The 20,795-nt window shown below is 44.6% G+C and overlaps 1 protein-coding gene and 1 pseudogene across 2 annotated transcripts in view; both read left to right on the top strand.

Annotated features, from left to right (window-relative positions):
- The first annotated feature begins 575 nt into the window (after positions 1-575).
- Positions 576-3,026, top strand: LOC147451019 (tyrosinase-like; annotated as a pseudogene).
- A 4,334-nt stretch (positions 3,027-7,360) lies between these two features.
- LOC147451020 (COP9 signalosome complex subunit 6-like) overlaps positions 7,361-20,795 on the top strand; it is a 44,881-nt gene continuing 31,446 nt past the window's right edge. The window contains exon 1 of one of the 2 annotated variants that reach the window (XM_086519974.1): positions 7,361-7,655. In XM_086519974.1, coding sequence (XP_086376100.1) covers positions 7,367-7,655 — 289 coding nt within the window. In that variant the 5' untranslated portion in view covers positions 7,361-7,366. The remainder of the gene's footprint in view (positions 7,656-20,795) is intronic. The other variant, XM_086519973.1, reaches the window with a different exon arrangement.

The following is a 20,795-nucleotide window of genomic DNA, read 5'->3' on the forward strand; positions in this document are numbered from 1 at the left end:
ATATTAGGATTTTGGGCTGCCTCTAATGAAAAATATGGTGGGTTTAGTTTTGAGCTTTTTGGGGGTTGCTAAAGGATCCAATGTGGTATGTCAAATGTCTTATCAATTTTGGGAGAAGGCAAAGTTGAGGCATCTTTTGAGATCTTCCCTTGAGGGAGAATGACTCTCTCTCTCTCTCTCTCTCTCTCACAGCGAGGCCAAGCTCTCTCCCTTTCTTGTCGATCCAGAACCATCTCGTTCCAACCAAGCTCTCTAGAGTTGATGAAGATGGTGATGAGGAGATGATGGAATAGGAAGAGGAAGGGATGGGTCCTGAGTGGGAATTGCCGGAGAGATTGAGGAGCTTCACGCGTGAGGGAGAGATTGAGGAGCCTCAAGTCCTTAAGGGAGGAGGGAATGGGACCAGCAAACCGGTTGTGACACCATCGTGTACGGGTATCAGCTGGCCGACAAAGACAGTAGAGCTACTGCTGCTACTGATAAGGTGATGGATGTGACAAAGGCCATAGTGCGTGAGAACGTCTGCACTTTTTCTACCCACACGCACTGCAGGCGACGAGACAGTGCAAGAAAGCCTGAATCAACTGAACATGAGGAGGGATGTGTTCTTGCTGGCTCTGTCCACTGTGCAAGCACTCCCTGCGTCTGACAAGTGGTCTTTCTATCAGATAGCAGGCATTCATGTCCTGCCTCATGCCCCTTTCGACGGCATGGAGTCCTAAATGGTGGGGCGGCCACTGCAGTCTGCCAACATGGCTCCCCTGTCTTCCCCACTTGGCATCGCCCCTACGTGATGCTCCTGGAGCAGTACATCATCCGCCTGGCCAAGGTCCTCGTTTCCACTGTCGTCTCTGACTCCACGGAACAGCAGGCCGTCCTCGCCATCGCCAACGAGCTCCACTTTCCTTACTGGCCGGGACTGTGCTAACCAAACCACCCGCGTCTTTGGCCTTCATGAAGTCTTCACCTCAATCCACTGAAATCTCCCTTGTCTATGCCTGGAAATCCTTTTCCGTCACCTCCATTTCCAACCCCCTCAAATCCTTCGTTGTCCCTGTCGATGTCACCAAGCCCTTCAACACTTCTGATGTTTTCAACCCCACCGCCAGGCCCCACTTTGTTGTGCCCGGTCAGGGCATCTCCTTCACCCCTCACACTATCCTACTGTACGCCATGTCACTGCCACCTAGTAGTCCCAAAATGACAAGCTCAATGTCACTCTCATGGGCAATGCCAACACAACGCTGGTGGAGGGGGTGCAATCTTTCACCATAACCAGTGGTGGCTGCCCTTCTCCAACCACTTCTAGTCCGAGAAAACGCATGGCGATGGCAAACAGTATGGGCACTACGCATCGCTGGAGTTGGTGCACGACTTTGTGCACTCCATCGTGGGCGGCTCAGGCGGGCATCTGGCTTACCCAGAAATTGCCACCTTCGACCCCATTTTCTTCTCCCACCATGCAAATGTGGACCGCCTCCTAGTGGCAGTATTGCTACCCCCAAGCCTGGATTCCGCAAAAGTCGTTGCAGCTCAACAGAGAGGGCACATATACAGATGTGATAGAGAGCAAGGCCAATCCTACCACCCCGCTCACGCCCTTCCACCTCTCACAGGCGGACAAGCTTGTCAACTCCAACGACGTGCTGGCCTACGTGCTAAAGCTGTACGTGCCACCGAAGAACTGCCTGCGTAGGTGGATGCTGGGGGAGGACAAGATTATTAAGAGGGCATTCAACGGGCCGTTCAACAAAAGGGTGTTACTAGGGAAGGCGGACGCAAATGCGACCACGTTGCTGAGCATACCCAACTTTGCAGGGCAGATGGAGGTGTTTGCAAGGGGCCAGGCACAGAGGTGTGCAAATTGTGAGGCAAGGCAGGGTATGAGGGCATCATTGGATTTGACGAAGACGATAGTGAGGCTAAGATTGGCGGCGACACCAGTGCTAAGTGGGGATCCGTTTGGCGACATGTCCACGTCCTCCAATCTGTTCAAGAAGGCAGGGTCGCTCATGCTAGTGTTAGTGGACCTTCAAGGGCGCCTGTTGGATCCCTTCTCAGCCCTAGGCAACTGGGAGGGTCCCAAGGTATCGCTCTATTTCCAGCAGGGCATTCCTCGAGAGAACATCAACGAGTATATGGTGGCCGATAACATCAACATCACCGCCAACATCAGGCACGCCTTCAAGCTCATCTCCCCCCAGGTCACTATTGCGAGAGCCATCCAAGCCACCATCTAATTAATCAATTTGCTGCACTGATCAATCCTATTGAACATATAGAGGTCGATCTCAATGAGATAAGTAAGACGGCGACACAACTCAGAAGGGAGAGGATCAGGGAGGAAGTTGGAGGGAAGATCCAGATCTTGAAGGCTGGAGTTGCATTTGGAGAGGCTTAGATGCGGTGCCATATAGACTACGCATCTCTACGGCACACCCAAACATCTCTACTGTGCATCTCTACGGCCCAATTTTCTTCCCACCCTTAGTTTATCCAGCCATGGTTCACTTTCAATTTTCTATGTCTTGTTAACTCTGATAAGTAGCCAACCTAGGAAGTTAGGTTGTTGTTGAACGATCACTCTCTCCTCTCTCTATCTGTCCCTGCTCTTGCATTATCTCTCAGAAGCATATTTCCAAAAATCCTTTTATGATATGGTGTCTTTGCCATTTTTTCTCCAATAAGTAGCCAACCTACGAAATTAGGTTATCCCCCAAAAGCATGTTCTGAAACTCCTTTTATGATATGGTGGATTTGCCATTAACTCTTTGATAAGTAGCCAACCGACAAAATTAGTTTTTTTTTTAAATAAAAATGATCACTACAACTCTCTCTCTCTCACACACACACTCAGTAGTAGTAGTAGTAGTATTTTTGTTCTAGTTCTTTTGTACCCAGACATAATATCAAATTCACTATTTGTAACAGATTGGTCTCATAGGTCATTTTGGCCTTTTGAAAGAAAGAAACATGTGACCTGATGTTCATTAGCAGCAACATATTTTAGGATATTTGTTTGTCAACCATCCTCCTCTCACCTCAATGTCTTTTTCGTGTTGCAAGTTAACACTAGAGAGTTTTTTTGTTGTTAAGCATGCTGAATCCAAGAAATTGGCTTTGTTTGGTCCTTAATAGATCTCATGATGAATGGTTAGCTAACTTTTTTAATCTTGTCTCCTTGATTTTAAGTTTCTTGTATCCTACACCTACAATTGTAGGTGTATCCTACACCTACAATTTTGCTATGATGTAGATAGTGATACAGAGGTGAAAGATAACCTCTTTGATGCATGTGAATCCAACAAGAGGATGGGGAGACACTCCCTTATTTTGTTTTGTTCCGAGTCGTTATGGAGTTGTGTAGCTAATTACCAACAATCATTTGTGTTATTCTGTGTGTTCTTAAAGTTGGAAAAAAACTATGTTGCTCTACCCCAAGTGAAAAAGCTATTCAGGACTTTGTGAAAGAAGAGCCCTTGACTGAATATTGCATCTCTCACCTTGCTTTAGTAAAGGCCTTGCCAACACTTCTTATTTTAGATCTTTCAAACTATGCACTCTCGTTTTGCTTTAAAGGGAAAAGTCTTGGCTAAGTATGGGACTTAGAACTACACTCAAAATTTAACAAATAGACATTCACAATTCAACTCCACCACATTTGGGTGAGAAACCCAAGACCGAATTCCATGAGCGCCATAAAATTTTGCTTTTGGTGTGATCACTCATCAACGTATATACTTTTTTTTAATTTTAAACACAAGTTGAAAGCCAACCCCCCCCCAAGAGAGACACACACACACACACACACAAAAGAGGTGCATCCAATCCTCCATCCCCACCATCAATAACCCTACTTTACAAAATAAAAATTTATTAAATTTTTAAATAAAGGTGCTCATTTGGGCCACCCAAAATTTGGACTTAACCTCTATTCATACAACTCTTGTAACTCTCTCTTGAATGCAATGACAATTACACGACACATTCCCTATATCTTCATTTCATTCCCGCCTTCCTATTCTTCTCTTGTGTATTCCAAATATATTTCTATGAGCAGGCCTTGTGATTTTGTCACTTGTTTTTATAAAAATGCCCCAAACAATGACGGTGCCATTGATGCTAGGGAGCGCCTCCCCTTGTTGACATAGCACGTCGCCTTAAACTTGCACCAAAGTCTACGAGGCTTGTTCCAAATAGGGGCGCCATGGTGAGCTGTGCAAATTTCGCTTCATGGCCGTCATCATCCGAGCATCATAGAGCTCGCTATTAGCTCTTCCTCTCTCCTATGCGTTGTCTGTGGCTATCTGCATACCATGCTCTTCCCCCCCCCCCCCCCCCCCCCCCCCCCCCCCCCCCCCCCCCCCCCTCCCCCTTCACACATAGTAACCCTTGAACAGGCGGCCCTTTGCATTTTGCAGCGGGCTCCTTTGGTTGCCTTTGGGTGGCCCTCGAATTACCTCATTTGGCGTACACAGAGACCAAGGCATTGCCTCAGATGGCATTCATTTGCAGCAGCCCTTGACTAAAAATATCATCGTGAATGTTGTTGCCCTTTTCAATTTCTTGGATAATGCCACTTGCCTTCAAGATGCAAGTATAAGTGATTGCATTTGGAAAAATCCCTTCCCTTTTCATTCGGTTAAAGACACCATAGGTTCTTTGCCACAAATGTGTTGGGCTTTTCCCACACCCAATGCGCTCCAAGAGACGACCTTTTAAAATTGTAATCGCATGAAGAATTTTATGTGCTTTCGTAAGGACACCACATTTATTAAATACAAACCAAGAAATTGCCAACCACAATGCATTTGCCATACATCCGGACCAAATCATCAATGACCATCACATTAGGCTTACGTGTTGACCACCATACCGCTGACTGGCAGCATATCCCACTTTTGATGCACTGCATGAGATGGCATTCCGGACAAGATGCTCCTTGATTTCTTATTACCCTATTAAGTGCACCACATTCTAGAACCTAGTCAAAAGCCAAAAACTCCCAGTTGGCACACTCAGCGAGGCAACCAATCTCGTACAGAACTAGCCTTGGTGGAAACTTGAACTGCCAATATCTTGGCAAACTGAGCTACGATTGCCAATCCAAAAAGACCAATGTGCTCCTCAAGATGAGAATTTAAGACCCATGCATTCACTTCATCCCTGATCCCTCATCTATAGTTACCCAATCCAGTGCAAATCTGCAATCAATTCAACTTCAAATTGGCATAACTTCTTCACCGTAGCTCCAATTGACGAGCTGTAAAGACATGCATGTATAGCCCTTCAAGTGCTGCAATTCTAGTCCATAAACTCTCATTTGTGATCACTTCAAACATACTCTCTTTTAGTGTCATGGAGATAATTTTTGGCCCTTTAAAGCCACATCTAGCATACATTCAACATTGAACCTTGCCTTTTATCAAGCCCTGATCACTGCTCAATATACTTATAGGCTTCAAAGAAGCTTAACTTGCCTCCCCTTGCCTTTTCCCCCATCATGGAAGTTGAGCAATACGACATTGCGTTGCAGGTCGTGAGAGGGTTGAGCAGCTACAATGTGTGGAGAGAGAGAGAGAGAGAGAGAGAGAGAGAGAGAGAGAGAGAGAGAGAGAGAGAGAGAGAGAGAGAGAGAGAGAGAATCATCTCACGGAGGTCATATACGACCCATGGGACCAAAACAAAATATTACAGCCTAAGTGAAGGTGATTGATACACATTTGTGAAGGACTGAGGGTCCATTCGAAGGGTAGAAGAAAGGGAAGAGCAAAACCTAAGGGGGGTCGACTAGGGGAAGTGTCAGTTTGGGACTTCAAAATTCTTGAATGATGGCTTTGCCACCTCGATGGACTGCTCATTTACCTTGCTTGTGTGCTTCATGCATCTTCTTGAGCTCACTTTCTTTACTCTTGAGTTGGTTTGTGGTCAATTCCTCAACGATCCAAAACTTTTTTCCCTTGAGAAGTTGAGATTGATGTAGTAACTTCGTCCGCTCATCTTTGTCCTTGAAAGTGAGGATGCAAGGCTTGGGTGGCACATGGCTATTTGTGTCGTTGATCAAAGCGACTGTTTCAAGCTTGACGTGAACAGATTGAAGAATGTCATTGAGCTTGGTGATTACTTTTCTGAGGGTGTCCTCACTAGTGCACCTTGGTGGGTGTAACCCCCAATCATGACATTAAAGCTAAGAGATTTTTGTAGCCGGCATTGTTGTAAGACTACGGGTATCTTGGTGTCGATCTTCTTGTGTGTTGTCTCATGGGATTTCTTCTGAGCGGTCAGGACAATTTTGGTGAGGGAAACTTCAACTTCACAAGCATAGCTTGGCTCTCTACTTTCTGTGTGTCTTCAAGCTTGTGTAGACGTTGTTTGAGTTGCTCATTGTCTCCGATGAGTTCTTAGATCTAAGCCTCGAGGACTGTGATCCTTGCTTCTTGGGAGGTGACACGATCTATCCTTGGTGCTACCGCCACCGCAAGAGTTTTCTTGTGGGAAATGGGAGTGCCAAAGGAAGCCATCAATGCCGCAAATTCGACTAGCAAAACCTTCTCAAAGGTTGTTCCTATTGAACATAGATTGATACTTGAAATGAATGCCCATATAACTCGGAACTCTGTCTAATAAAGTGGTGAGATGAAGGGCTTATGGTGTTAAGGCTTAAAATAAAAGCCCTTTAAACCTAATGCTCTGTGTACAAGTGTTGTAGGTCATGTTGCAAGTCACGGTTAGAATGAGGGTCGAGCAGCTACAATGTGTATTGAAGGGTTGCACCCACTGGAGAGAGAGAGAGAGAGAGAGAGAGAGAGAGAGAGAGAGAGAGAGAGAGAGAGAGAGAGAGAGAGAGAGAGAGAGAGAGAGAGAGAGAGAGAGAGAGAGCTGGGGCTGTTGCAAAATGTGTCTTGTAGTGCAAAATGGGTAGGAAGTTGTGAAAAGTGGCTGGCGGGCAGGGCTTGAGACTGCAACACTTCTCAACACTTGTGTGTATTGAGCTTGGGCGGAGGGGCAAGCTTGTGCCTTGATGCTCCCCCACAGTGCCGCCCTCACCTAGTTGGGAAACAAGGTTTGTGCAGAAGAAAGGGCTTAGAGAGAGAGAGAGAGAGAGAGAGAGAGAGAGAGAGAGAGAGCATTCTGCAATAGAAATTTAAAAACAAGCAAAAGGGATCCCAAAAATTCCCATCATTGCACACACTCTCAATCATGAGGGTGCCCTTTGTAGATATGAATTTATCTTCTTGTCTTTGTAATGTGTACCTCTTATAGATAATCTCTCCTTTTTCATTAGCAAAAAGGGGAGCCATCACTAAAGCCTCACCCCTTTTGAAAAAGAAGAGAAAATATGATTTTGGAGGTCTTAAAGAAGCCCATGAGTTTAGGCGTTAATAAAATAACTTCGACATTGGTCCAAAGAGCCATGGCCATGGCGTCTAGCAGCGGGCTCACGTTCAAGCTTCACCCGCTTGTAATCGTAAACGTCTCCGATCACTACACGCGCATCAAGGCTCAAGAGAGCTCTCCCTTTCGTGTCTTTGGATGTCTCCTTGGCTTACAGACAGGCCGCACTGTGGAAATCTTCACTAGCTTCGAAACCAAGCTCTCTGAGGACTCCCCAGACAGCCTTGATCGTGACTTTCTCTACAAAAAACAAGATCAATGTAAGTGTCCTTTTCATCCTCATAATCTTCACACACGTGTGTGCACGTGAAGACACACGCTCCCATGCAGGTACATATCCATGAGCATGAGAGAGAGAGAGAGAGAGAGAGAGAGAGAGGTTACTTTGATCGTCACGACCACCATGTTTGGGATCCATGGGTGTTTGGCCACTGAGGATTGAGGTCACTACCGGTTGAGATTTGCGTACCTCATAATTCCCTGATTCCGCTTGGCAGCCTAATAGGGTGAGTGGTTCTTGTGGAAAGGGGGCTTGTGTGGATCCATTTTCCTCTTTAGAGGATGCTCTGTCTTGGCGCCTATGGATATGGAAGGGTTGTCCATTGTCATGGTTGGTTTGTGATGCAGGTGAGTGGTTGTGGCCTTCCTACCAGACACCATGGTTACTGGCTACTGTCTCATCTTTTGAGTACATAGTACGCATTGATAGGTCATACATGATCTTGCCCCTCACGATCTTGCTGTAGGCAGCATTGGCCTCACCAGAAGCTTTTCCATGTCTTCCTCTCGTAGTCCTGGTCATGTATCTGGAGACTCTGGATCAATCTGGTGGATCTTGTACTTCATGTGGATGCTGGCACATGAGAGTCTCGGCATGATCTAATTTATTAGCGGTGCGCTTTACAGGTTGACTCCTCTCTGAGACACTGTTTTGGGTATGCCCACATGCTCATTTGGTTTGGTGAGTGTCGAGAGATATGCATGCTTATGTGCCAAGTTTGATTGCATCATGGTTATTAGGGTAAGGAAGTAGTAGAGCCAAGAGAGTGTCACCCAAAATTGATGTAGTAGTTCTTAGATCCCGCTGCAAATCCTGTGCCGTACAAATTGCTAACGTCGAAATTGCTACACAAGCTTTTGAGTTTTAGTGTGGGCAAATTTACCAAGTGCTTGTTGTCACAAACAAATGGTGTGGCATGACCGTACCAAAAGAGAGGAATAGACGAGTAGAGGGCTGACTGGAAGAGCTGACCAAACTGATAACGTTGCAACCCGTGAAACGCGGTGTGAAATGTGGAGGGTTGCTCACGTGGCATTTTGCGTGGAGATGCCCTTTTGGGTTGTGAAATGCACCATTGAGAAAGTACGTCTACCTCAGGTACGGCTGGGCATAGCCACAAAACAACTCACTCCCTCATCTACTCCTTGGAGATACTAGAGCCACCATCGGACAGGAATTTGAAACTCTTTAACACCCCCTCTAGCTCCTGGATGGAGAATTAATCGTAGAGAGTTGGCATGAGAGGATAGTGTCGCCTGTGGTAGAGGTTTGGTGAAGATATCAGCTCGGTTATTGGACGTCCTAGTTGAATAGAGAACAAAATGGTACTGTATCTTTATACATTTGGTCGCAAGGCAAAGTCAACACCAAGCTGATCTGATGCAAAAACGCTAGGCCTCTGCAATGCTGAAAACGCTAGAGTTGTCGTGGGGTCAGTCTTGTTGATAAGTTGCTTGTTGAGCAAGGTGCTCTTGCTGCCTCTTCTGCCAGAAAGTGCTAGTGTAACTATGTCAGACTTTGTAAATAATTAATTTATTTACGAGAAAAGAATTATCTAATTAGTTGTGTGCACATCAGAATAGATCTAACAGTTTCTGGGGCCTCAGGTGCGCCCAAGTTTGGGCCAGAGCACCTTAGGGAGACCTTAGCAGAAAAATACCTGAAGCCCTAGTGATTGGGAAATCGGGTCTTCAATGAAGGGGTAGATAGTGGCCTCAGATTTCAGGCTCAGAAAATTACGCGCGCTAGTGCAAGCTAAGGAATGAGATGGGTTCCTTAGAATAATAACCCTAAGGCGTGATTATTTTACGGCCTTAGGATAAGTTAGTTAAAGTATTCTTAAATGATTTGCACTGGACCAAATGACCGGACAAGTGCGAACAGGTAATGCCAGAGCAGTGTCGGTACGGCATTGCGCTGGGGAGCAGCTAACAATTTAATTAGTTGCATCTATGGGTGCAGTTGTGCACTTAATTGCACATTTCATTAATTAACATAGGACTTTTGAAGTCAAAAGTTGAATGGTTTTTAAATTATTAAGTAAGTGTGCCACTTGGCACACTTACCCATGCAATCTCTCTCTCTCTCACTCCCTCTCCATGCTAGCGTCCCCTCTTCTGTGAGGCTATAAGAGAGCAGCCCCTCCCCCTCTTGCCAGGTTGGCAGTGCACTACCCCCCCCTAAGTTGAACGTCCTCTGCGCAGTGAAGCTCTCCATTGAAGCTTGAGAGCAGCACCTTGTGGTGTATGTGGAGCCTCTGTGCACCCATCACCTAGAACAAGGCCTCTCATGGTCGTAGGCAGCTGTGGGAGAAGTTTCATCGCGTAAAGTAGTAGAAAACTCTCTTTCTCTCTCTACTAGCTGCTGCAAATTCTCTGTTTTCAGCCCCTAATTGCCTGTATTAGGGTGAATTTCAGCAAAGCTTTAGTAGGATCTTATTCCTCTCTACCTACTATACACATACACAAAGTTTGGAGCGTTTCCGTCGCGAAAAGGACCTCCGTTTCGGCATTGGAACGCGCTCAGGTAACAATTTCTGGTTATGTGCAGAAAATTACAGCAAGCGTGTGCACGTGTGTTTTGCATGTTTCCTTCGTGGATTGATTGCAAGAATGAGTATGTCCGAAGAGACATAGTTAGCGGAAGATAGACTCTCGTTTTTGAGAGCTGTGATGAGTTTTCAGGAAGATAGACTCTCATCTACGAGAGCTTCCCAAAATCTCACAGAAGAGGAAAGATCCTCTCAGTAGTCAGGAGAGCAGTTCTTCTACTCTGTCAGTCAGAAGAAGAAGAAGAAGGACAAGAAAAAATAGAGGATGGGCTTTTGCCCCGTTCCTGTGCTTGTAAAGAATTCTCCCTTAGTAATAAAGATATTCTCTTTATGGGGGGGGACCAGCCCATCTTCTGGTCCCCAATGATGTGTCAAGCTTTCTCTCTTTCTCTCCAAAGTCTCTTGAGTATATAAATTGCATTTAACAGTCAGTTTTCGCTTCCGTATTTTTGTGACAGTGGTATCAGAGCCAGAGCAAGGTCATCTCTCTCTTCCTTAAGGGATTGACGACTCTTGGCAGAGTGCAGAAATGGGAGGACGCGAGATAGAGTTCTCTCTCCTTCAACAGCAGGTGGAAGAGTTGCAAAAAGATCTCTCCCATTCAGAAGTCCAAAAGATTCTCCATACTCTTGAGAAAGGGAAGGAGAAAATGCCGATGGGGTCGGGAGAAATCCCGCAGAACCCAAAGGCACCAGAACCAAGGAAAGATCCCTTGATTGGAACCTCCCGCATGCACGAGAGGTAGAGGAAACCTCTAGAACGTCATGTGCGGTTTAACCCAAAGGTTCAAGAGCAGGATCCCCCTGATTCCCCTCAGTTCTCTTTCATGAAGGATCTGGATGACATAGTTGCTCCGGAAGACATGTTTCTTGACGATCCGTCGCAGCAAGAAGTGCATTCAAGGGAAAGGACTCCTGTCCACAAGAAGTCTAAGCATAGAAAGAAGGAGCACCATAAGAAGAAGCACCACAGGAAGAAAACATTCAAGTCGGGAGACAAAGATGTGAAGTTCGACACCTACAATGGACGGCGTGATAATGACAAAGCTTTGGCTTTCATCCGCCAATTCGAAGTTGCATTTGCTGAAGGGAATTTTAAAGAAAGATCCAAGCTTCGCCATGTTAGTATGTACCTGAAAGGCACCGCCAGCAGTTGGTAGTTAACCCTTATCCTGGAAGATCGCAAACCCCAAGATTGGACTGCTTTCAAGAAGGAGTTCTACGCACAGTTCCTTCCTCGAGACTATGAGGAAGAGGTAAAGAAAGAATGGGATCGACTTTCACAGTCGGAGAACGAAACTGTTCCACGCTATGTGGGTAGGTTTTGGGATGTTCTCTTGAAAGTTACTCCATCCAAGAAGATTAACGATTCGGAAAAGATGCGCAAGTTTAAAGCAGGATTGCATGAAGCCTTGCAAAAGGCTATGAAGCTTTACCCTCGGATTAACTTGTAGATACTTATGGAATCAGCCCGCATAGTTGATGGAATACATGACAAGGGTATTTCCAGGAAGATGGAGCAAAGCACTTACCATGCCAAGCAGAAGGCTCTCCATGAGCAGCCTACCTCTACTTGTTCTTCTCAAAAGAAGAAAAGAACCGCCTCCGAAGCAGAAGCAAAGCCAAATCAGCCCAAGAAAGGGAGATATCTCTCTCTTGCTGAGTTGCGAACCTACATTAGTGAAGGAAGATGCTTCAAGTGTGGACAAGTTGGTCATATGAAGGGTGATTGTTCTACTAAACCTCCGCAACCACCCTCTTCCAATGCAGTCCCAGATGTACAGGGAAATACAACCAAGGATGGAAAAGAAAGAGCTCTTCTTAAAGCATGGGGTAGCATCAACAACCAACGGGCTCTCATTTTGTTTGACCCTGGCAGTACAGACAACTTCATCTCTACCAAGCTAGCTGATGACCTGAACTTGCAGCCCAATCGTTTTGGAGTTTCTATTCAAGCACAATCTGCTTTCAAAGGGCAGAACTCAAACTCTACTCCAATCATAGGGAAGTTGAATCTAAAGGTCGACGAGTACAAAGATCAAGAGTCTTTCTTACTAGCTTCACTTGAAGGATGCGATGTTATCTTGGGAATGCCTTGGCACTACAAGATGCATCCCCTTCCTGACTATGTTCAGAAAACCTTATCCTTTGCTCATAAAGGAAAGGAGTATCTTGTACTTGCAGATGCAGGTGATTGGCGTATCCCTATCGCCAATCACATTGCCATCAAGAAAGAAATGAAAAAGTGTGTTTCAGCGTACTTGATTTTTGCAAGAGAGAGAGACGTGTCTGTTTGCCATAAATAGGAAGTAAGAGTGGCTTCCATAAATAATTTCGAAGGGAGCTTTACCAATTGAGGAATGTATGGTATTATTATACGCAAACTCAACTATTGGTAAGTACTGTTCCCATTCGGATTGTCGTTCCGAAACATAGCACTTGAGGAGATCTAAAATAGCGGCATTATCTATTTCGCTTTGACCATTTGTTTGAGGATGATAAGCTGATGAAAAGTCAAGCTTAGTTTCCAAGTTTTCAAACAATGCCTGCCAAAATAAACTAGTCATGCGGGGATCTCTATCGCTGACAATAGTCTTTGGCAATCCATGGTGTTTAAAAATCTGAGCTAAAAATATTCTAGCCATGTGATCAGCTTTGATCGTCTTCTTTACTGGAAGAAAATGTGCTTGCTTACTGAATCTGTCTACTATAGTCCAGATTGCATCATTTCCATTCTTGGATCTAGGAAGATCCGTAATAAAATCCATAGCAATACTTTCCCATGGCGTGTTGGGCACAGGGAGCGGCTGAAGCTTGCCATAAACTTTATGTCTGTCATATTTTACTTTTTGACAGACTGAACACTCACGTACATGTTTTTCAATGTCCGCACGGAGTGTTGGCCAAAAGAAATACCTTTTGAGGGCACTGGTGGTGGAAGCAATTCCTCGATGCCCGGCATAAGGAGAATTATGTGCTTCATCCATCACCTTCTGTCGTAAGGGCTGAGCTATGCATATTGCTTGTTGACGACCAGCTTGAAGATCTGCCCAAATTGTGGCGAAGTCTGGATCTTGAGCATACATCTCGCTGAGAGATTCTAGTTCCTCATGATAAATTGTTGTTAGTGCATTGATCTTTGGACGCTTGGAGAGAGCATCGGCAACTGCATTCTTCGTTCCAGAAGTATGTAAAATCTGAAAATGGAACATTGAAAGAAAGTTGGCCCATCTCATCTGCTTTTCTGATAACTTTCTCTGTGTGAGAAAGTAGTGAAGACTTTGATGATCTGTCTTGATAATAAAATCAACTCCTAACAAATAGTGTTTCCAAATGGAAAGAGCATGAATTACTGCCATTAAGTCTTTCTCGTATATGGAAACATGCAACTCTGCATCTTTAAGGCGCCGACTTTCATAGGCTATTGCGTGACCCTCTTGGTTCAAAACTGCTCCTACACAATCTCCAGATGCATCGCAGTATACCTCGAAAGGTTTGCGAAGATCAGGGACGGTGAGAACAGGTCCGTGACTGAGTAGATACTTAAGCTTTTCGAAAGCTTGTTTTTGTCCAGACCCCCAATGGAATGGAATCCGCTTCTTTGTCAGGTCATGGAGGGGACCTGCTATCGCGGCAAAAGCTCGAATGAAACGCCGATAATAAGAACAGAGGCCAAGGAAACTTCGTACATTATGTACTGTAGTTGGCGTAGGCCATTCTACAACTGCTTGAATCTTATCAGGGTCCATTCTCACGTGATTGTGAGATACTATATGGCCCAAAAAGTGGATTTTTTAAAGAAAGAACTCACTCTTCTTAGCATTCACAAATAATTTGTGTTTGCGTAATTCTTTAAACACTAAGGCAAGATGCTTATAGTGTTCGTCTTCCGTCTCTGAGAAGATTAAGACGTCATCAAAGAAAACGCCTGTGAAGCTTCTATATGAGTGGAAGATTCTATCCATCATTCTGTTGAATGTGGCTGGTGCATTAGTGAGTCCAAAAGGCATCACTAAGAATTCATACAATCCGAAGGTTGTTCTAAATGAAGTCTTATGCACATCCTGAGGAGCTATGCGGATTTGATGATAACCGCTCTTCAAGTCTATACGACTAAAAACACTTGCTCCTTGTAACTTGTCAAGAATGTCGTCAATCCGAGGGATTGGAAATCGATTCTTGATTGTGATCTTGTTTAGAGATCTATAGTCTATGCACATGCGGAATGTGCCATCCTTTTTCTGTACTAGCAAGACAGGTGAACAATATAAAGAACTACTAGGCCTTATTAAGCCCTTCTCCAAAAGTTCGTGAACCTGCTTGAGAATTTCCTCTTGCTGCATTAGACTAACTCGATAAGGGGGTTGATTTGGAGGAGAACTTCCTGGGATCAAATCAATTGTATGATCCTCAGGTCGAGGAGGTGGGAGTTCATTTGGAAGTTCATCTGTAAAACAATCTTTATAACTTTCTAATAAGTCTTTTTTGCTCTAAAGAGGAAGAAAGTTGTGAAACAGATACATCTCTCTCTCTTGCAAAAATCAAGTACGCTGAAACACACTTTTTCATTACTTTCTTGATGGCAATGTGATTGGCGATAGGGATACGCCAATCACCTGCATCTGCAAGTACAAGATACTCCTTTCCTTTATGAGCAAAGGATAAGGTTTTCTGAACATAGTCAGGAATGGGATGTATCTTGTAGTGCCAAGGCATTCCCAAGATAACATCGCATCCTTCAAGTGAAGCTAGTAAGAAAGACTCTTGATCCTTGTAGTCGTCGACCTTTAGATTCAACTTCCCTATGATTGGATAGAGTTTGAGTTTGCAAACCCTTTGAAAGCAGATTATGCTTGAATAGAAACTCCAAAACGATTGGGTTGCAAGTTCAGGTCATCAGCTAGCTTGGTAGAGATGAAGTTGTCTGTACTGCCAGGGTCAAACAAAATGAGAGCCCGTTGGTTGTTGATGCTACCCCATGCTTTAAGAAGAGCTCTTTCTTTTCCATCCTTGGTTGTATTTCCCTGTACATCTGGGACTGCATTGGAAGAGGGTGGTTGTGGAGGTTTGGTAGGACAGTCACCCTTCATATGACCAACTTGTCCACACTTGAAGCATCTTCCTTCACTAATGTAAGTTCGCAACTCAGCAGGAGAGAGATATCTCCCTTTCTTGGGCTGATTTGGCTTTGCTTCTGCTTCGGAGGCGGTTCTTTTCTTCTTTTGCGAAGAAGAAGTAGAGGTAGGCTGCTCATGGAGAGCCTTCTGCTTGGCATGGTAAGTGCTTTGCTCCATCTTCCTGGGAGTACCCTTGTCATGTATTCCATCAGCTATGCGGGCTGATTCCATAAGTATCTGCAAGTTACCTCGAGGGTAAAGCTTCATAGCCTTTTGCAAGGCTTCATGCAATCCTGCTTCAAACTTGCGCATCTTTTCCGAATCGTCAATCTTCTTGAATGGAGTGACTTTCAAGAGAACGTCCCAAAACCTATCCACATAGCGTGGAACAGTTTCCTTCTCTGACTGTGAAAGTCGATCCCATTCTTTCTTTACCTCTTCCTCATAGTCTGGAGGAAGGAACTGTGCGTAGAACTCCTTGAAAGCAGTCCAATCTTGGGGTTTATGATCTTCCAGGATAAGGGTTAATCACCAACTGCTGGCGGTGCCTTTCAGGTACATACTAACATGGCGAAGCTTGGATCTTTCTTTAAAATTCCCTTCAGCAAATGCAACTTCGAATTGGCGGATGAAAGCCAACGCTTTGTCATTATCACGCTGCCCATTGTAGGTGTCGAATTTCACATCTTTGTCTCCCGACTTGAATGTTTTCTGCCTGTGGTGCTTCTTCTTATGGTGCTCCTTCTTTCTATGCTTAGACTCCTTATGGACATGAGTCTTTTCCCTTGAATGCACTTCTTGCTGCGACAGATCGTCAAGGAACATGTCTTCCGGAGCAACGATGTCATCCAGATCCTTCATGAAAGAGAACCGAGGGGAATCAGGGGGATCCTGCTCTTGAATCTTTGGATTAAACGGCACATGACGTTCTGGAGGTTTCTTGTGCCTCTCGTGCATGCGGGAGGTTCCAATCAAAGGATCTTTCCTTGGTTCTGGCGCCTTTGGGTTGTGCGGGATTTCTCCCGACCGCATCGGCATTTTCTCCTTCCCTTTCTCAAGAGTATGGAGAATCTTTTGGACTTCTGGATGGGAGAGAGCTTTTTGCAACTCTTCCACCTGCTGTTGAAGGAGAGAGAACTCTATCTCGCGTCCTCCCATTTCTGCAGTCTGCCAAGAGTCGTCAATCCCTTAAGGAAGAGAGAGATGACCTTGCTCTGATACCACTGTCACAAAAATACGGAAGCGTAAACTGACGTTTAATTGCACTTCAAATACTCAAGAGAATTAAAGAAGAGAGAAAGCTTGACACTTCATTGTGGACCAGAAGATGGGCTGGTCCCCCCCCATAAAGAGAATATCTTTATTACTAAGGGAGAATGTTTACAAACACGGGAACGGGGCGAAAGCCGGTCCTCTAGTCTTTCTTGGCCTTTTGTTGCTTCTGACTGAGAGAGTAGAAGAACTGCTCTCTGACTACTGAGAGGATCTATCCTCTTCTGCGAGATTTTGGGAAGCTCTTGTAGGGTAGAGTCTACCTTCCACAAAACTCATTGGAAGCTGTCACGAATGAGGGTCTATCTTCCGCTAACTGCGCCACTCTGGACGTAATCATTCCTGCAATTAACCAACCACAGAAACATGCAAAACACACACACATACGCTTGCTGTAATTTTCTGCACATAACCAGAAATTGTTACCTGAGTGTGTTCCAATGCCAAATTGGAGGTCCTTTTCGCGATGGAAATGCTCCAGACTTGGTGTATGTGTAGAGTAGGTAGTGGGGAATGAAATTCTATTAAGACTTTGCTGAAATTCACCCTAATACAAGTGATTAGGGGCTGAAAACAGGAAATTTGCAGCAGCTAGACAAGGGAGAAAGAGAGTTTTCTACTACTTTACGCGATGAAACTTCTCCCAAAGCTGCAAGCAACCATGAGAGGCCTTGTTCTAGGTGATGGGTGCTCAGAGGCTCCACATACACCACAAGGTGCTGCTCTCAAGCTTCAATGGAGAGCCTCACTGCGTAGAGGATGGTCAACTTGGGGGGGTAAGTGCACTGCCAACTTGGCAAGAGGGGGAGGGGCTGCTCTCTTATAGCCTCCCAGAAGAGGGGGCGCTAGCATGAAGAGAGAGAGAGAGAGAGAGAGAGAGAGAGAGAGAGAGAGAGAGAGAGAGAGAGAGAGATCGCATGGGAAAGTGTGCCAAGTGGCACACTTACTTTAAAATTTAAAAACCATTCAACTTTTGACTTTAAAAATCCTATGTTAGTTAATGAAATGTGCAATTAAGTGCACAACTGCACACATGGATGCAACAAATGAAAACATTAGCTGCTTCCTAGCGCATTGCCGTGCCAGCAATGCTCTAGCATTACCTGTTTGCACTTATCCGGCCATTTGGTCCAGCGCAAATCATTTAAGAATACTTTTAACTAACTTATCCTAAGGCTGTAAAATAATCAAGCCGTAGGGTTAATAGTCTAAGGACCCCATCTCTTTCCTGTGCTTGCACTAGCGCGCGTAATTTTCTGAGCCTGAAATCTGAGGCTACTATCTACCCCTTTATTGAAGACCTGATTTCCCAATCGCTAGGGCTTCAGGGTATTTTCTGCTAGGGTCTCCCTGAGGTGCTCTGGCCCAAACTTGGACGCACTTGAGGCCCCAAAAACTGCTCGATCTATTTTGATGTGCACACAACTAATTAGATAATTCTTTTCTCGTAAATAAATTAATTATTTACAAAGTCTGACATAGTTACACCAAGTTTCCTTAGCCTCTGTTCCTATTATCTGCGTTTCATTCGAGCCTTTGCCGCGATAGCAGGTCCCCTTCATGACCTGACAAAGAAGCGGATTCCATTCCATTGGGGGTCTGGACACAAACAAGCTTTTGAAAAGCTTAAGTATCTACTCAGTCACGGACCTGTTCTCACCGTCCTTGATCTTCGCAAACCTTTCGAGGTATACAGCGATGCATCTGGAGATTGTGTAGGAGCAGTCTTGAACCAAGAGGGTCACGCCATAGCTTACAAAAGTCGGCGCCTGAAAGATGCAGAGTTGCATGTCTCCATATACGAGAAAGAGCTAATGGCATTAATTCATGCTCTTTCCATTTGGAAACACTATCTGTTAGGAGCTGATTTTATTATCAAGACAGATCATCAAAGTCTTCGCTACTTTCTCACACAGAGAAAGTTATCAGAAAAGCAGATGAGATGGGCCAACTTTCTTTCAATGTTCCATTTTCAGATTTTACACACTTCTGGAACGAAGAATGCAGTTGCAGATTCTCTCTCCAGGCATCCAAAGATCAATGCACCAACAACAATTTATCATTAGGAACTGAATCTCTCAGCGAGATGTATCCTCAAGATCCAGACTTCGCCACAATTTGGGCAGATCTTCAAGCTGGTCACTCAAGGCCACCTTATTTCATTAGGGATAATACACTATCGTCAACAAGCAATATGCATAGCTCAGCCCTTACGACAGAAGGTGATGGATGAAGCACATAATTCTCCTTATGCCGGGCATCGGGGAATTGCTTCCACCACTAGTGTCCTCGAAAGGTATTTCTTTTGGCCAACACTCCGAGTCTGCCAAAAAGTAAAATATGACAGACATAAAGTTTATGGCAAGCTTCAGCTGCTCCCTGTGCCTAACACGCCATGGGAAAGTATTGCCATGGATTTTATTACGGATCTTCCTAGATCCAAGAATGGAAATGATGTAATCTGGACTATAGTAGACAGATTCAGTAAGCAAGCACATTTTCTTCCAGTAAAGAAGACTATCAAAGCTGATCACATGGCTAGAATATTTCTAGCTCAGATTTTTAAACACCATGGATTGCCAAAGACTATTGTCAACGATAGAGATCCCCGCATGACTAGTCTATTTTGGCAGGCATTGTTCGAAAACTTGGGAACTAAGCTTGATTTTTCATCCGCTTATCATCCTCAAACAGATCGTCAAAGCGAAATCGCTAATGCCACTGTTTTAGATCTCCTCAAGTGCTGTGTTTCGGAACGACAACCCGAATGGGAACAGTACTTACCAATAGTTGAGTTTGCGTATAATAATACTATACATTCCTTAACTGGTAAAGCTCCCTTCGAAATTATTTATGGGAAGCCACTCTTACTTCCTATTATGGTTACCAAAGAAAATATCTTCGCCGCAGATGAATTTGTGCGCAATATTGATATTGCCCATCAACAAGTAAAGCAAGCGATTCTTCGTACTCAAGAGCAACAGAAGAGAAAAGCAGACAAGCACAGAAGGAATCTCAATCTTGAAAAAGGACAATATGTCCTGCTTCGGTTTGAGAAAGCTAGATTGAAAAAGCGGGTCGGAAAAGGAAAAGTTGTCAAACTTTCCCATAGATTTTACGGCCCTTTCAAAATTACAGATAAAGTCAATGACGTGTCTTTCAGATTTGATTTGCCTTCTAACTGGCGCATCCATAATGCTTTTCATGTCAGTCTCCTCCGACCATATGTTGGACCTCCTCGAGTGGCGCCAATATACGAAGATCCTCCAGAAGTCGAAGAGACTGAGGAAATCCTTCAACCTGAACAGATAAAACACCACTTGGAGAGACAACTCAAGTCGGGGAGTCTACATCGAAAGTATTTAGTCAAGTTTAAGAATTACACTCCTTTAGATGCAAAGTGGATGACTGAGTCCGATCTTTAGGACTACCCAGACATCTTGCACAGTTATGTTGACGCTCTACAGTTGAGGTCAATTGTCTAGAACCAAGAGGGATGTAACTATGTCAGACTTTGTAAATAATTAATTTATTTACTAGAAAAGAATTATCTAATTAGTTGTGTGCACATCAGAATAGATCTAGCAGTTTCTGGGGCCTCAGGTGCGCCCAAGTTTGGGCGAGAGCACCTTAGGGAGACCTTAGCAGAAAAATACCCTGAAGCCCTAGTGATTGGGAAATCGAGTCTTCAATGAAGGGGTAGATAGTAGCCTCAGATTTCAGGCTCAGAAAATTACGCGCGCTAGTGCAAGCATAGGAATGAGATGGGGTCCTTAGAATAATAACCCTAAGGCGTGATTATTTTACGGCCTTAGGATAAGTTAGTTAAAGTATTCTTAAATGATTTGCGCTGGACCAAATGGCCGGACAAGTGCGAACAGGTAATGCCAGAGCAGTGTCGGTACGGCATTGCGCTGGGGAGCAACTAACAATTTAATTGGTTGCATCTATGGATGCAGTTGTGCACTTAATTGCACATTTCATTAATTAACATAGAACTTTTAAAGTCAAAAGTTGAATGGTTTTTAAATTATTAAGTAAGTGTGCCACTTGGCACACTTACCCATGCAATCTCTCTCTCTCTCTCACTCCCTCTCTTCATGCTAGCGTCCCCTCTTCTGTGAGGCTATAAGAGAGCAGTCCCTCCCCCTCTTGCCAGGTTGGCAGTGCACTACCCCCCC

Source organism: Adiantum capillus-veneris, chromosome 9 (assembly GCF_014529385.1).
Source record: "Adiantum capillus-veneris isolate H3 chromosome 9, ASM1452938v2, whole genome shotgun sequence".
Taxonomy (NCBI): domain Eukaryota; kingdom Viridiplantae; phylum Streptophyta; class Polypodiopsida; order Polypodiales; family Pteridaceae; genus Adiantum; species Adiantum capillus-veneris.